The 16,625-nt window shown below is 39.2% G+C and overlaps 1 protein-coding gene across 2 annotated transcripts in view; it reads right to left on the reverse strand.

The window, feature by feature from the left end:
• Positions 1-16,625, reverse strand: part of tgfbr3 (transforming growth factor, beta receptor III) — a 137,918-nt gene that overhangs the window by 2,196 nt on the left and 119,097 nt on the right. For both annotated transcript variants that reach the window (XM_061977453.2, XM_061977452.2), the window contains 6 exons: positions 12,951-13,091; positions 12,673-12,864; positions 8,672-8,953; positions 8,464-8,593; positions 3,303-3,359; positions 2,242-2,340 (listed from right to left, as the gene is read on the reverse strand). In XM_061977453.2, coding sequence (XP_061833437.2) covers positions 2,242-2,340; positions 3,303-3,359; positions 8,464-8,593; positions 8,672-8,953; positions 12,673-12,864; positions 12,951-13,091 — 901 coding nt within the window. The remainder of the gene's footprint in view (positions 1-2,241; positions 2,341-3,302; positions 3,360-8,463; positions 8,594-8,671; positions 8,954-12,672; positions 12,865-12,950; positions 13,092-16,625) is intronic.

Here is a 16,625-nt window from a genome sequence, read left to right on the forward strand (position 1 = left end):
TATTCTACTGTCATTTATTATTCATGTTCATTTATTGCTATTAATCATGGAATGCTGTTACTTGAGAAAGTTACACACTTCATGCTATGCTTACATTTCATTGTGCAACATGAGGATGTTTAAATGTCATCTCTGAAAGGCGTACAAATGATTTCCAAAGCAGTGCTTTTGGTATAATGTTAAGTTAGGTTAAATGAAAGTATTATTATTATTATTAATTATTATTATTATTTATCTTACAGTATATATCAAAAATAATATTGAGCAAAATTTAAATGAAATATTTCTCATGCTGCCCCCGGTAAAAATTAATTGCCCTCCCCTGCTATAATTATTATCAATTGTGCTGAAGTTGTACTTTTCTATCTGTGCAAAGGGACAACTGGCAAATCCAAGATTGCGAGTCGTCACGTATAAGTGTTTGTGTCCAGAACATCGAGTACCGTGACGCAGACAAAGCAGAGACAGGGCGATATCACGAGTGTCAGCACATTTCCATTTCATGAATAATCATACAAACCCTGTTTCCATATGAGTTGGGAAATTGTGTTAGATGTAAATATAAACAGAATACAATGATTTGCAAATCCTTTTCAAGCCATATTCAGTTGAATATGCTACAAAGACAACATATTTGATGTTCAAACTCATAAACTTTATTTTCTTTTTGCAAATAATCATTAACTTAGAATTTCATGGCTGCAACACGTGACAAAGAAGCTGTGAAAGGTGTCAATAAATACTGATAAAGTTGAGGAATGCTCATCAAACACTTATTTGGAACATCCCACAGGTGAGCAGGCTAATTGGGAACAGGTGGGTGCCATGATTGGGTATAAAAGTAGATTCCATGAAATGCTCAGTCATTCACAAACAAGGATGGGGTGAGGGTCACCACTTTGTCAACAAATGCGTGAGCAAATTGTTGAACAGTTTAAGAAAAACCTTTCTCAAGCAGCTATTGCAAGGAATTTAGGGATTTCACCATCTACGCTCCGTAATATCATCAAAGGGTTCAGAGAATGTGGAGAAATCACTGCACGTAAGCAGCTAAGCCCGTGACCTTCCATCCCTCAGGCTGTACTGCATCAACAAGCGACATCAGTGTGTAAAGGATATCACCACATGGGCTCAGGAACACTTCAGAAACCCACTGTCAGTAACTACAATTGGTCGCTACATCTGTAAGTGCAAGTTAAAACTCTCCTATGCAAGGCGAAAACCGTTTATCAACAACACCCAGAAACGCCGTCGGTCAGCTTCGCTGGGCCTGAGCTCATCTAAGATGGACTGATACAAAGTGGAAAAGTGTTCTGTGGTCTGACGAGTCCACATTTCAAATTGTTTTTGGAAACTGTGGACGTCGTGTCCTCCGGACCAAAGAGGAAAAGAACCATCCGGATTGTTCTAGGTGCAAAGTGTAAAAGGCAGCATGTGTGATGGTATGGGGGTGTATTAGTGGCCAAGACATGGGTAACTTACACATCTGTGAAGGCACCATTAATGCTGAAAGGTACATACAGCTTTTGGAGCAACATATGTTGCCATCCAAGCAACGTTACCATGGACGCCCCTGCTTATTTCAGCAAGACAATGCCAAGCCACGTGTTACATCAACGTGGCTTCATAGTAAAAGAGTGCGGGTACTAGACTGGCCTGCCTGTAGTCCAGACATTGAAAATGTGTGGCGCATTATGAAGCCTAAAATAGCAGAAGGGAGACCCCCGGACTGTTGAACAACTTAAGCTGTACATCAAGCAAGAATGGGAAAGAATTCCACCTGAGAAGCTTCAAAAATGTGTCTCCTCAGTTCCCAAACCTTTACTGAGTGTTGTTAAAAGGAAAGGCCATGTAACACAGTGGTGAACATGCCCTTTCCCAACTTCTTTGTCACGTGTTGCAGCCATGAAATTCTAAGTTAATGATTATTTGCAAGAATAAAATAAAGTTTATGAGTTTGAACATCAAATATGTTGTCTTTGTAGCATATTCAACTGAATATGGCTTGAAAAGGATTTGCAAATCATTGTATTCTGTTTATATTTACATCTAACACAATTTCCCAACTCATATGGAAACGGGGTTTGTAGAAGATTGATGGCGCTCACCGCAGGAGATGTGGCGCTGACGCAGCACACAAACAAAGAGCTATCTGTGTTAGCTCCGCCCTAAGAAGTGGCACCCTGCTGAGAGATGACCTGGGCCGCACAATGACAATACAACAACTAAAGGTGAACTCACCTGTGTGGGAGTAGATGAACCAGAGTGCTCCAGTCAACAGAGCACCGATGGCGAAGGCGGCGAAGGCGATGATCACCACAGTGGGCGTGTCCATGGTGTCTGCAGGAGAAAGCACTTCTTTAGAGACTCTCAAAACCTTTAAGTGCACCTGTGAGGGATCACAGCAGGGGTCCAACCTCTTCCACTGAGGGCCAAATATGAAAGCATGCGGGGCCATTTGGATATTTTTCATTTTTAAAACCAATACAATTTATTATATATATATATATATATATATATATATAGCTTTCAACATTCATTGAACTTCAAATCTATGCGTTGATTCTAAGTTGTTATGATTTTCTTTGTTTTATGTCATTTTTGTTCAGGAAAACTTTGTTTTTGTTTTTTTTAAATAATCAACACACGTCTACAATATTTTCTCCCATAAATATATCAAAGTGTAATATTTGATGTGAAGTAATTGGAGTCTTAAATAGGTCAATCATTCATAACAACATTGATTTTGATTCATTATTATTTTTGAGCAATTAAATACAAATAAAAGCCCTCTAAATGATTGGAGATCCAAACACTCATAGAAGTTGAAAAAATAAGTCATACAACTTTTATTTTCAACAATTAAGTCTTTAGATCAACTCATAAGGTTTTATTATTAATATATTTTTTATGTCTTCGTTTTATTGTCAAAGGAAACTTAGTGTTTTGTATGTCAAACACACAAAATATGCAATATTTTACCCCAAAATATTGAAAAACTGAATATTTAATGTGAGCCTCAAATAGGTGAATAATTCATAAAAACATTGATTATTTTTGGAGCAATGCTGGTTTTAAAGAAAGAAAACCTCCTGCATGACAGCTTTGTGTTATTAGAGTCAACATTGTAACTTTTGATTGTTACATTTCACCTGTTTGTGCTCTCATCACTCTTTTTACTGCTTTGTTTTTTGAAATGATTTTCATGAAAACAATGAGCTGCGGGCCGCAAATGGACCCGGGCCAGACTTTGGACCGCCTGGTCTGATCTCCAGTATCTACGGGGGTTAGAAAACACCTACTTTTATTGGCGGGGTCATCCGGGACCTCGGGGTCCGGGTCAGGATATGTCGGCAAATCTGCAGAACAACAAACACAACATGAGCACACGTGCTAACGTGCTAACATGCTAACATGCTCTCTGGAACAATCTATGGAGCGATGAGCTGCTCGTGTGCGGACGATGGCGTCTATTCGTCCACGTTTTGTGCGCTTAATCGGACAGACTGATGACAGGAGGGCGCCCTCAATGACATCAGCAACCCCTGCTGTGTGATGTGTACCATGTGACCCGGACACATTTAAATGTCCAGCATGTTGATTGATTGGTTGAGTGAGTGAAAGATGGAAGGTCGACTCCACATTTCTCACCACGCTGAGTTGGCAGATTATGACCATCCAGAATAAATATCCTGCATTGTTGATAAGATCTAGCATTAGATGCACTAGTGCCTCCCATTTTAGACTTTTTGGATGATGCCATTTTCCCACCAAAACTTTGTAAAAAAAACACTTTTATTTTTATTGTACGGTACAATTCTGACAACTCAGCTGTTTTTTTCACCTTGAAAAGAGTGCTAGTGTTTTTATATTTACAATAAGATGCTGTGAAAAACTACGTCAACTAAATCCATCTACAGATTAAAAAAGTAAATATATATATTTATATAATATAATATATATATTGTTTTATAAACGGCGCTCTGACACTGCCACCGTGAACGTGAGGCGGCCTAAATGAAAATAAGTTTGACAGCCCATTTAGACAGTGGAAATCATCTTTAAATTTGATAGAGTATATGAAACTAAATTTTTGGGAATAATAATTGATCATAAATTATGTTGGAAACCGCATATTGAATATATAAAGGGAAAAATATCCAAATCCATTGCCATTCTTTATAAAGTAAAACACATGCTGAATAAGAAATGTCTGCATGTTATATTATTCTTTTATTTTTCCATATTTAACATATTGTGTTGAAGTTTGGGGAAATGTTTATAGAACAAACATAGACCCAATAATTAAACTTCAAAAAAGGGTCATTAGAATAATACACAAAGCGTGCTACTATGAACATACCAATCCATTATTTATAAGTTCTAATGTGTCAAAATGTTCAGATATTGTGTTTTTAAAAACAATGGAAATGATGTTTGGAGTAAAGAACAACAGCCTTCCAGCTTGTATTCTTAGCTTATTTCCATTAAGAGGAGAAAACCATCATCTACGGGGGGTATTGATTTTTGAAATAGGTAAAGCAAGAAGGAATATTAAATACAAATGTATTTCAGTTTTAGGAGTTAAATGGTGGAACAAGCTCAGTGATGAGTTGAAGACATGTACTTCTTTGTTAAGGTTTAAGAAAACATTGAAAGGTGAGATCATTGAAAATGATAAAATATAGTAACAAGTACTTTCATTCCATTGATTTTGATTTTTTTTTTTTTTTAACATTGATGTTCCAGGTAATCTTATTTTCAGTGAAGGTATAGGATAGGCAAATAGAAGCTTTGGCTTCAGCCTATTCCTTTTTCGGTCATGCTTTTTCTTTTCTTTTCTTTTCCTTTTGTGTGTAAATGTGTATGATTGTTATACTGTATATAAATAAATAATAAATGATAAATGGGTTGTACTTGTATAGCGCTTTTCTACCTTCAAGGTACTCAAAGCGCTTTGACACTACTTCCACATTTACCCATTCACACACACATTCACACACTGATGGAGGGAGCTGCCATGCAAGGCGCTAACCAGCACCCATCAGGAGCAAGGGTGAAGTGTCTTGCTCAGGACACAACGGACATGACGAGGTTGGTACTAGGTGGGGATTGAACCAGGGACCCTCGGGTCGCGCACGGCCATTCTTCCACTGCGCCACGCCGTCCCCTATATGTATAGTCTGTACTCTTAAACTGGTCACACAAAATGGTTAATGGTTGATGGTTGATTATATGACCGAAATAAACTTATTTCATTCATTCAAATTGTTGTCTTTCATCTTCATCCATACAGGCCACGAGGGGCTGAAAAATGATTATTTCTAGGACACGCACTCACTCACTCACTCACTCACACACACACACACACACACACACTGGAGTGGAAAGGGGCGGGGCTAAGCTCCTAAGTGAAAACAAGTGTAGTTTAGTGCAAGCATGACTCCTCTTTTCCAGATCATCCACAGCCAAGCAGCCAAAGTGGGCCTCTTTCCTGCAGCTAGCCACACACACACACACACACACACACACACACACACACACACACACACACACACACACACACACACACACACACACACACACACACACACACACACGCACGCACACACACACACACAGGTTGGTGTAAACAGACAGATGACAGCCTAATGAAGAGCAGATGGAGGGAGGTGATGTTCAGTGTCTTGGGCTTTGTGGCGTCCCTAAGTCATGTCCGGAAGGTTCTCTGCTGCCTTCACGTCTTGACACACACACACACACACACACACACACACACACACACACACACACACATGCGTGCGCACACACACACACACACACACACACGCGTGCACACACACACACGCATTTAAAGATGAAGACAGGAGCGAGACTCTTCTCTCAGATGTCAAAGTTGTGTCATACTTTCACCAAACAGATTGTCATCAGTTAAGATGTTTATGCCTGTCAAAGATCCTCTATAAGACAGGAGCGCTATGCTGTTTTTAAGGACAGACTAAAAAATAAAAATAAACTTAGTCAAAGATCCTTTATAAAACAGGAGTGCTTTGCGATTTACAAAACCCTACTGAAAAATCAGTCAAAGATCCTCTATAAGACAGAGCATTTTGTAGTTTTTAAGAACCGACTGGAAAAAAAAAACCCTAGTCAAAGATCCTCTATAATACAGGAGCGCTATGCTGTTTTTAAGGACCAGCAACAAAATAAATAAATAAACAAAACAACTTTGTCAAAGATCCTCTTTAAGACTGGAGTGCTTTGCAGTTTTTAAGGACTTGTTAAAAAAACTTTATATTTGTATTTAGTAATTTCAGTAATGTAAATATTATATTTAGTAATTTAATTGTTTCAGTAATGTAAATAATATATTTAGTAATTTAATTGTTTTAGTAATGTAAATATTATATTTAGTAATTTATTTGTTTCAGTAATGTAAGTAATATATTTAGTAATTTAATTGTTTTAGTAATGTAAATATTATATTAAGTAGATTAATTGTTTCAGTAATGTTAATAATATATTCAGTAATTTAATTGTTTTAGTAATGTAAATATTATATTTAGTAATTTAATTGTTTCAGTAATGTAAATAATATATTTAGTAATTTAATTGTTTTAGTAATGTGAATAATATATTTAGTAATTTAATTGTTTTAGTAATGTAAGTAATATATTTAGTAATTTAATTGTTTCAGTAATGTAAATAATATATTTAGTAATTTAATTGTTTTAGTAAAGTGAAGAATATATTTAGTAATTTAATTGTTTTAGTAATGTAAGTAATATATTTAGTAATTTAATTGTTTTAGTAATGTAAATATTATATTTAATAATTTAATTGTTCCAGTAATGTAAATAATATATTTAATAATTTAATTGTTGTAGTAATGTAAATAATATATTTAGTAATTTAGTAGTTTCAGTCATGTTAAATAATATATTTAGTAATTTAATTGTTTCAGTAAGGTAAATAATATATTTAGTAATTTAGTTGTTTTAGTAATGTAAATAATATATGTAATAATTTAATTGTTTTAGTAATGTAAATAATATATTAAGTAATTTAATTGTTTTAGTCATGATGAAATAATATACTTAGTAATTTAATTGTTTCAGTAATGTAAATAATATATTTAGTAATTTAATAGGTTTTTTTAGTAATGTAATACTATATTTAGTCATTTAATTGTTTTAGTAATATAAATATTATATTTATTAATTTAATTGTTTCAGTAATGTAAGTAATATATTTAGTAATTTAATTGTTTTAGTAATGTAAACAATATATTTAGTAATTTAATTGTTTTAGTAATGTAAATAATATATTTAGTAATTTAATTGTTTTAGTAATATAAATATTATATTTATTAATTTAATTGTTTCAGTAATGTAAGTAATATATTTAGTAATTTAATTGTTTCAGTAATGTAAATAATATATTTAGTAATTTAATTGTTTCAGTAATGTAAATAATATATTTAGTAATTTAATTGTTTTAGTAATATAAATATTATATTTAGTAATTTAATGGTTTTAGTAATATAAATATTATATTTAGTAGTTTAATTGCTTCAGTAATGTAAACAATATATTTAGTAATTTAATTGTTTTAGTAATGTAAATATTATATTTAGTAATTTAATTGTTTTAGTAATGTAAATATTATATTTAGTAAATTAATTGTTTTTGTAGTGTAAATAGAATATTTAATTATTTAATTGTTTTAGTAATGTAAATAATATATTTAGTAATTTAATTGTTTTAGTAATATAAATATTATATTTAGTAATTTAATTGTTTCAGTAATGTAAATAATATATTTACTACTTTAATTGTTTTAGTCATGATGAAATAATATATTTAGTAATTTAATTATTGTTTTAGTAATGTAAATAATATATTTAGTTATTGAATTGTTTTAGTAGTGTAAATATAATATTTAATTATTTAATTGTTTTAGTAATATAAATATTATATTTAGTGTATTTATTAATTTTCCTACATGTCAAACATGTGGCTCCAGTGTTGCAGACGATACAGGTGTACCTAATGTAAAGGCCAGTGTCTTGAGATAAAAACTCCTTCTGATGTTCTACCAGCACCGTACCTGCCAGGTACATTGGTCAGGTGACTCTCATCTGCCAGGTACGGTACATTGGTCAGGTGACTCTCACCTGTCAGGTATATTGGTCAGGTGACTCACCTGCCAGGTACATTGGTCAGGTGACTCTCACCTGCCAGGTACATTGGTCAGGTGACTCTCACCTGCCAGGTACATTGGTCAGGTGACTCTCATCTGCCAGGTACATTGGTCAGGTGACTCTGAGCTGCCAGGTGCAGCGAGCGGTCAGGTGACTCTCACCTGCCAGGTAGATTGGTCAGGTGACTCTCAGCTGCCAGGTGCAGCGAGCGGTCAGTTGACTCTCAGCTGCCAGGTGCAGCGAGCGGTCAGGTGACTCACCTGTCACGTGGGGAGGATGTGAGGAGGCGTCCATGAGCTTAAGGGCGGTGCTGGTGGTCTTGGCGTCCATCATCATGGTGAGGATGTGGTCCAGGTCCAGGGAGTTGCAGGGCTGCCTGGGTCCCAAACACTGGCAGGTGACAAACACACCTGGTGGGTTTGGTGCAGATCTGGGTAAAAGTGCAACACATGCAGTATTTGCACGTACCGGCGCCAGGCGGAGGCGCAGGCCGGCAGAAGGCGCCATGGAGCACGGAGACATCTTGCAGTGCAGGAACTGAGGCGACACCTTCACCTCCGACCTGAAGGTGAAGCTGAAGAGCTTCCTGTCCACCTGCTGCTCACCTGTGGTGAAGTGCAGCGAGTCATCGGTGGGACAGACCGTCTCGATGAGCGTGTAGGACGACGCCCCCTTGGGGTCAGCGTCAGGTGACACCATGCAGGACACGATGGTGAAGCCCACACCTGGATCTGAGGAGGACGACCTCACCTGAAACATCCACACAGTCTTCTGTAATGCTGCCATACCACCGTCCACTATCGATACCAAGCTGATATTTGTATTATGATCTGTAATGCTGCCATACCATTGTCCACTATCGATACCAAGCTGATATTAGTATTATGATCTGTAATGCTGCCATACCACCTTCCACTATCGATACCAAGCTGATATTTGTATTATGTTCTGTAATGCTGCCATACCACCGTCCACTACGATATCAAGCTGATATTTGTATTATGATCTGTAATGCTGCCATACCACCGTCCACTACCGATACCAAGCTGATATTTGTATTATGATCTGTAATGCTGCCATACCATTGTCCACTATCGATACCAAGCTGATATTAGTATTATGATCTGTAATGCTGCCATACCACCTTCCACTATCGATACCAAGCTGATATTTGTATTATGTTCTGTAATGCTGCCATACCACCGTCCACTACGATATCAAGCTGATATTTGTATTATGATCTGTAATGCTGCCATACCACCGTCCACTACCGATACCAAGCTGATATTAGTATTATGATCTGTAATGCTGCCATACCACCGTCCATTATCGATACCAAGCTGATATTAGTATTATGATCTGTAATGCTGCCATACCACCGTCCACTACCGATACCAAGCTGATATTTGTATTATGTTCTGTAATGCTGCCATACCACCGTCCACTACGATATCAAGCTGATATTTGTATTATGATCTGTAATGCTGCCATACCACTGTCCACTACCGATACCAAGCTGATATTTGTATTATGATCTGTAATGCTGCCATACCACCTTCCACTATCGATATCAAGCTGATATTTGTATTATGATCTGTAATGCTGCCATACCATTGTCCACTATCGATACCAAGCTGATATTAGTATTATGATCTGTAATGCTGCCATACCACCTTCCACTACGATACCAAGCTGATATTAGTATTATATTGTAGTGTTAAAAAAGGTGAAATGAGTGGAAGAGAGAACAACATAAATACTTAAACAAATGAATCCACAGCTGACTCACAATTCTTCTTCATCACAATTTAAGTCAACTTACAATTTCAAGTTAAAATGTTTTTTAACAAGAATACATTTTAAAAAAAAGTTTTTAGACCATCTCCATGCAACCAGGGCAGCTTTTCTGACACACCACATCATTTTAAAGTGACCTGCTCCATCATTTTAAAGTGGCCTGATTCAACATTTTAAAGTGGACTGTTTCATCATTTTAAGTGGCCTGTTCCATCATTTTAAAATAGCCTGCTTCATCAATTTAAATTTGGCCTGCTTCATCATTTTAAAGTTGCCTGCTTCATCATTTTAAATTGGCCTGCATAATCATTATAAAATGACCTGTTTCTTCATTTTAAAGTGACCTGCTTCACCATTTTAAAGTGACCTACTTCATCATTTTAAAGTGACCTGCTTCACCATTTTAAACTGATCTACTTCATCATTTTAAAGTGGCCTGCTTCACCATTTTAAAGTAACCTGCTTCATCAATTTAAAGTGGCCTGCTTCATCATTTTAATGTGGCCTGCTTCATCAATGTAAAGTGGCCTGCTTCATCATTTTAAAGTGGCCTGCTTCATCATTTTAAATTGGCCTGCTTCATCATTTTAAACTGGCCTGCTTCATCAATTTAAAGTGGCCTGGTTCATAATTTTAAATTGGCCTGCTTCATCATTTTAAAGTGGCCTGCTTCATCATTTTAAATTGGCCTGATTCATCATTAGTACGTATAATCACCATGGCAACTGGTTAGTTTTCACATGTTTGTTCTTTTCTTCCGCTGTTTTTTTCATGGCAGTTGGCGAATGTGCCGCTAAACAATAGCTTGGCTGCTATCATTTCTGTGCTAAAGGGCGGTGATGACATCATCAGAGAGCGCAGATGTTTGCTCACTAGCGATGACATCATCAGAGGGTGCAGATGTGTGCTGAAGACACAAAGCGCCTCATTGTGCGGCCCAGGTCATCTCTCAGCAGGGTGCCACTTCTTAGGGCGGAGCTAACACAGATAGCTCTTTGTTTGTGTGCTGCGTCAGCGCCACATCTCCTGCGGTGAGCGCCATCAATCTTCTACAAACCCCGTTTCCATATGAGTTGGGAAATTGTGTTAGATGTAAATATAAACGGAATACAATGATTTGCAAATCCTTTTCAAGCCATATTCAGTTGAATATGCTACAAAGACAACATATTTGATGTTCAAACTTATAAACTTTATTTTTTTTTGCAAATAATAATTAACTTAGAATTTCATGGCTGCAACACGTGACAAAGTAGTTGGGAAAGGGCATGTTCACCACTGTGTTACATGGCCTTTCCTTTTAACAACACTCAGTAAAGGTTTGGGAACTGAGGAGACACATTTTTGAAGCTTCTCAGGTGGAATTCTTTCCCATTCTTGCTTGATGTACAGCTTAAGTTGTTCAACAGTCCGGGGGTCTCCCTTCTGCTATTTTAGGCTTCATAATGCACCACACATTTTCAATGTCTGGACTACAGGCAGGCCAGTCTAGTACCCGCACTCTTTTACTATGAAGCCACGTTGATTGATTGGCATTGTCTTGCTGAAATAAGCAGGGGCGTCCATGGTAACGTTGCTTGGATGGCAACATATGTTGCTCCAAAAGCTGTATGTACCTTTCAGCATTAATGGCGCCTTCACAGATGTGTAAGTTACCCATGTCTTGGCCACTAATACACCCCCATACCATCACACATGCTGCCTTTTACACTTTGCGCCTATAACAATCCGGATGGTTCTTTTCCTCTTTGGTCCGGAGGACACGACGTCCACAGTTTCCAAAAACAATTTGAAATGTGGACTCGTCAGACCACAGAACACTTTTCCACTTTGTATCAGTCCATCTTAGATGAGCTCAGGCCCAGCGAAGCCGACGGCGTTTCTGGGTGTTGTTGATAAACGGTTTTCGCCTTGCATAGGAGAGCTTTAACTTGCACTTACAGATGTAGCGACCAACTGTAGTTACTGACAGTGGGTTTCTGAAGTGTTCCTGAGCCCATGTGGTGATATCCTTTACACACTGATGTCGCTTGTTGATGCAGTACAGCCTGAGGGATGGAAGGTCACGGGCTTAGCTGCTTACGTGCAGTGATTTCTCCACATTCTCTGAACCTTTTGATGATATTACGGACTGTACGTGGTGAAATCCCTAAATTCCTTGCAATAGCTGGTTGAGAAATATTTTTCTTAAACTGTTCAACAATTTGCTCACACATTTGTTGACGAAGTGGTGACCCTCGCCTCATCCTTGTTTGTGAATGACTGAGCATTTCATGGAATCTACTTTTATACCCAATCATGGCACCCACCTGTTCCCAATTAGCCTGTTCACCTGTGGGATGTTCCATATAAGTGTTTGATGAGCATTCCTCAACTTTATCAGTATTTATTGCCACCTTTCACAACTTCTTTGTCACGTGTTGCTGGCATCACATTCTAAAGTTAATGATTATTTGCACAAAATAAAGTTTATGAGTTTGAACATCAAATATGTTGTCTTTGTAGCATATTCAACTGAATATGGCTTGAAAAGGATTTTCAAATCATTGTATTCCGTTTATATTTACATCTAACACAATTTCCCAAATCATATGGAAACGAGGTTTGTAGATCACACACTTCCACAAACACCTGCTGGTCCTGGGACACTGTGAATGTTCTAGAACACACACCTCCACAAAGACTTCCTGGTCCTGGGACACGGTGAAGAAGGCCTGACGGGATGTCTGCCTGGTGAGCGGCGTGTGGTAGAGATCCATGCTGAAGGTCATGTCCACCGGCCGCACGCTTCCTGGGACCGGACCTGGACCTGGACCTGGACCTGGGTCTTGTCTGTCCCGGGTCTGCTGGTACGTGCAGTTGAACTGGAACAGAAGTGAGAGCAACATCAGGACGAGCAGAGAGAGGGAGGGAGCAGGTAAATACAAGATGGCCGCCACATGAGTCTCACCGTTATGATGGACAGCTGATCTGGGCCCGCCCTCCTGTCCAGGTCTACAGCGTCCCTGGGGAACACCTCTGTGGACTCCAGGTCCTCGGACTCTAGTGGTCCACCGCTCCCATCCTTGGACTCTGCGTGACTAATCAGGACCTGCCACGGGGGAAAAACTGGAAAATAAAACTTCTACTCAAATTGAGATGAATGTCATGTATGTGACCCACTATGTCATGTATGTGACCCACTATGTCATGTATGTGACCCACTATGTCATGTATGTGGCCCACTATGTCATGTATGTGACCCACTATGTCATGTATGTGACCCACTATGTCATGTATGTGGCCCACTATGTCATGTATGTGACCCACTATGTCATGTATGTGGCCCACTATGTCATTTATGTGGCCCACTATGTCATGTATGTGGCCCACTATGTCATGTATGTGACCCACTATGTCATGTATGTGGCCCACTATGTCATGTATGTGACCCACTATGTCATGTATGTGGCCCACTATGTCATGTATGTGACCCACTATGTCATGTATGTGACCCACTATGTCATGTATGTGACCCACTATGTCATGTATGTGGCCCACTATGTCATGTATGTGGCCCACTATGTCATGTATGTGGCCCACTATGTCATGTATGTGGCCCACTATGTCATGTATGTGGCCCACTATGTCATTTAAGTGGCCCACTATGTCATGTATGTGACCTACTATGTCATGTATGTGGCCCACTATGTCATGTATGTGGCCCACTATGTCATGTATGTGACCCACTATGTCATGTATGTGGCCCACTATGTCATGTATGTGGCCCACTATGTCATGTATGTGACCCACTATGTCATGTATGTGGCCCACTATGTCATGTATGTGGCCCACTATGTCATGTATGTGGCCCACTATGTCATGTATGTGGCCCACTATGTCATGTATGTGGCCCACTATGTCATGTATGTGGCCCACTATGTCATGTATGTGGCCCACTATGTCATGTATGTGACCCACTATGTCATTTATGTGGCCCACTATGTCATGTATGTGGCCCACTATGTCATGTATGTGGCCCACTATGTCATGTATGTGGCCCACTATGTCATTTAAGTGGCCCACTATGTCATTTAATGTGGCCCACTATGTCATTTAAGTGGCCCACTATGTCATGTATGTGGCACACTGTGTCATTTATGTGGCCCACTATGTCATTTATGTGGCCCACTATGTCATGTATGTGGCCCACTATGTCATGTATGTGGCCCACTATGTCATTTAAGTGGCCCACTATGTCATTTAATGTGGCCCACTATGTCATTTAAGTGGCCCACTATGTCATGTATGTGGCCCACTATGTCATGTATGTGGCACACTGTGTCATGTATGTGGCACACTGTGTCATTTATGTGGCCCACTATGTCATTTATGTGGCCCACTATGTCATGTATGTGGCCCACTATGTCATGTATGTGGCCCACTATGTCATGTATGTGGCCCACTATGTCATGTATGTGGCCCACTATGTCATGTAGGTGGCCCACTATGTCATTTATGTGGCCTACTATGTCAATTATGTGGCCCACTATGTCATTTATGTGGCCCACTATGTCATGTATGTGGCCCACTATGTCATGTATGTGGCCCACTATGTCATTTATGTGGCCCACTATGTCATGTATGTGACCCACTATGTCATGTATGTGGCCCACTATGTCATTTAAGTGGCCCACTGTCATGTATGTGGCCCACTATGTCATGTATGTGACCCACTATGTCATGTATGTGGCCCACTATGTCATTTATGTGGCCCACTATGTCATTTATGTGGCCCACTATGTCATGTATGTGGCCCACTATGTCATGTATGTGACCCACTATGTCATGTATGTGACCCACTATGTCATGTATGTGGCCCACTATGTCATGTATGTGACCCACTATGTCATGTATGTGGCCCACTATGTCATTTATGTGGCCCACTATGTCATGTATGTGGCCCACTATGTCATGTATGTGACCCACTATGTCATGTATGTGGCCCACTATGTCATGTATGTGACCCACTATGTCATGTATGTGGCCCACTATGTCATGTATGTGACCCACTATGTCATGTATGTGACCCACTATGTCATGTATGTGACCCACTATGTCATGTATGTGACCCACTATGTCATGTATGTGGCCCACTATGTCATGTATGTGGCCCACTATGTCATGTATGTGGCCCACTATGTCATGTATGTGGCCCACTATGTCATGTATGTGGCCCACTATGTCATTTAAGTGGCCCACTATGTCATGTATGTGACCTACTATGTCATGTATGTGGCCCACTATGTCATGTATGTGGCCCACTATGTCATGTATGTGACCCACTATGTCATGTATGTGGCCCACTATGTCATGTATGTGGCCCACTATGTCATGTATGTGACCCACTATGTCATGTATGTGGCCCACTATGTCATGTATGTGGCCCACTATGTCATGTATGTGGCCCACTATGTCATGTATGTGGCCCACTATGTCATGTATGTGGCCCACTATGTCATGTATGTGGCCCACTATGTCATGTATGTGGCCCACTATGTCATGTATGTGACCCACTATGTCATTTATGTGGCCCACTATGTCATGTATGTGGCCCACTATGTCATGTATGTGGCCCACTATGTCATGTATGTGGCCCACTATGTCATTTAAGTGGCCCACTATGTCATTTAATGTGGCCCACTATGTCATTTAAGTGGCCCACTATGTCATGTATGTGGCACACTGTGTCATTTATGTGGCCCACTATGTCATTTATGTGGCCCACTATGTCATGTATGTGGCCCACTATGTCATGTATGTGGCCCACTATGTCATTTAAGTGGCCCACTATGTCATTTAATGTGGCCCACTATGTCATTTAAGTGGCCCACTATGTCATGTATGTGGCCCACTATGTCATGTATGTGGCACACTGTGTCATGTATGTGGCACACTGTGTCATTTATGTGGCCCACTATGTCATTTATGTGGCCCACTATGTCATGTATGTGGCCCACTATGTCATGTATGTGGCCCACTATGTCATGTATGTGGCCCACTATGTCATGTATGTGGCCCACTATGTCATTTATGTGGCCTACTATGTCAATTATGTGGCCCACTATGTCATTTATGTGGCCCACTATGTCATGTATGTGGCCCACTATGTCATGTATGTGGCCCACTATGTCATTTATGTGGCCCACTATGTCATGTATGTGACCCACTATGTCATGTATGTGGCCCACTATGTCATTTAAGTGGCCCACTGTCATGTATGTGGCCCACTATGTCATGTATGTGACCCACTATGTCATGTATGTGGCCCACTATGTCATTTATGTGGCCCACTATGTCATTTATGTGGCCCACTATGTCATGTATGTGGCCCACTATGTCATGTATGTGACCCACTATGTCATGTATGTGGCCCACTATGTCATTTATGTGGCCCACTATGTCATGTATGTGACCCACTATGTCATGTATGTGACCCACTATGTCATGTATGTGGCCCACTATGTCATGTATGTGGCCCACTATGTCATGTATGTGGCCCACTATGTCATGAGTGTGGCCCACTATGTCATTTAAGTGGCCCACTATGTCATTTAATGTGGCCCACTATGTCATTTAAGTGGCC

This window comes from Nerophis lumbriciformis, linkage group LG18, assembly GCF_033978685.3.
Source record: "Nerophis lumbriciformis linkage group LG18, RoL_Nlum_v2.1, whole genome shotgun sequence".
Taxonomy (NCBI): Eukaryota; Metazoa; Chordata; class Actinopteri; order Syngnathiformes; family Syngnathidae; genus Nerophis; species Nerophis lumbriciformis.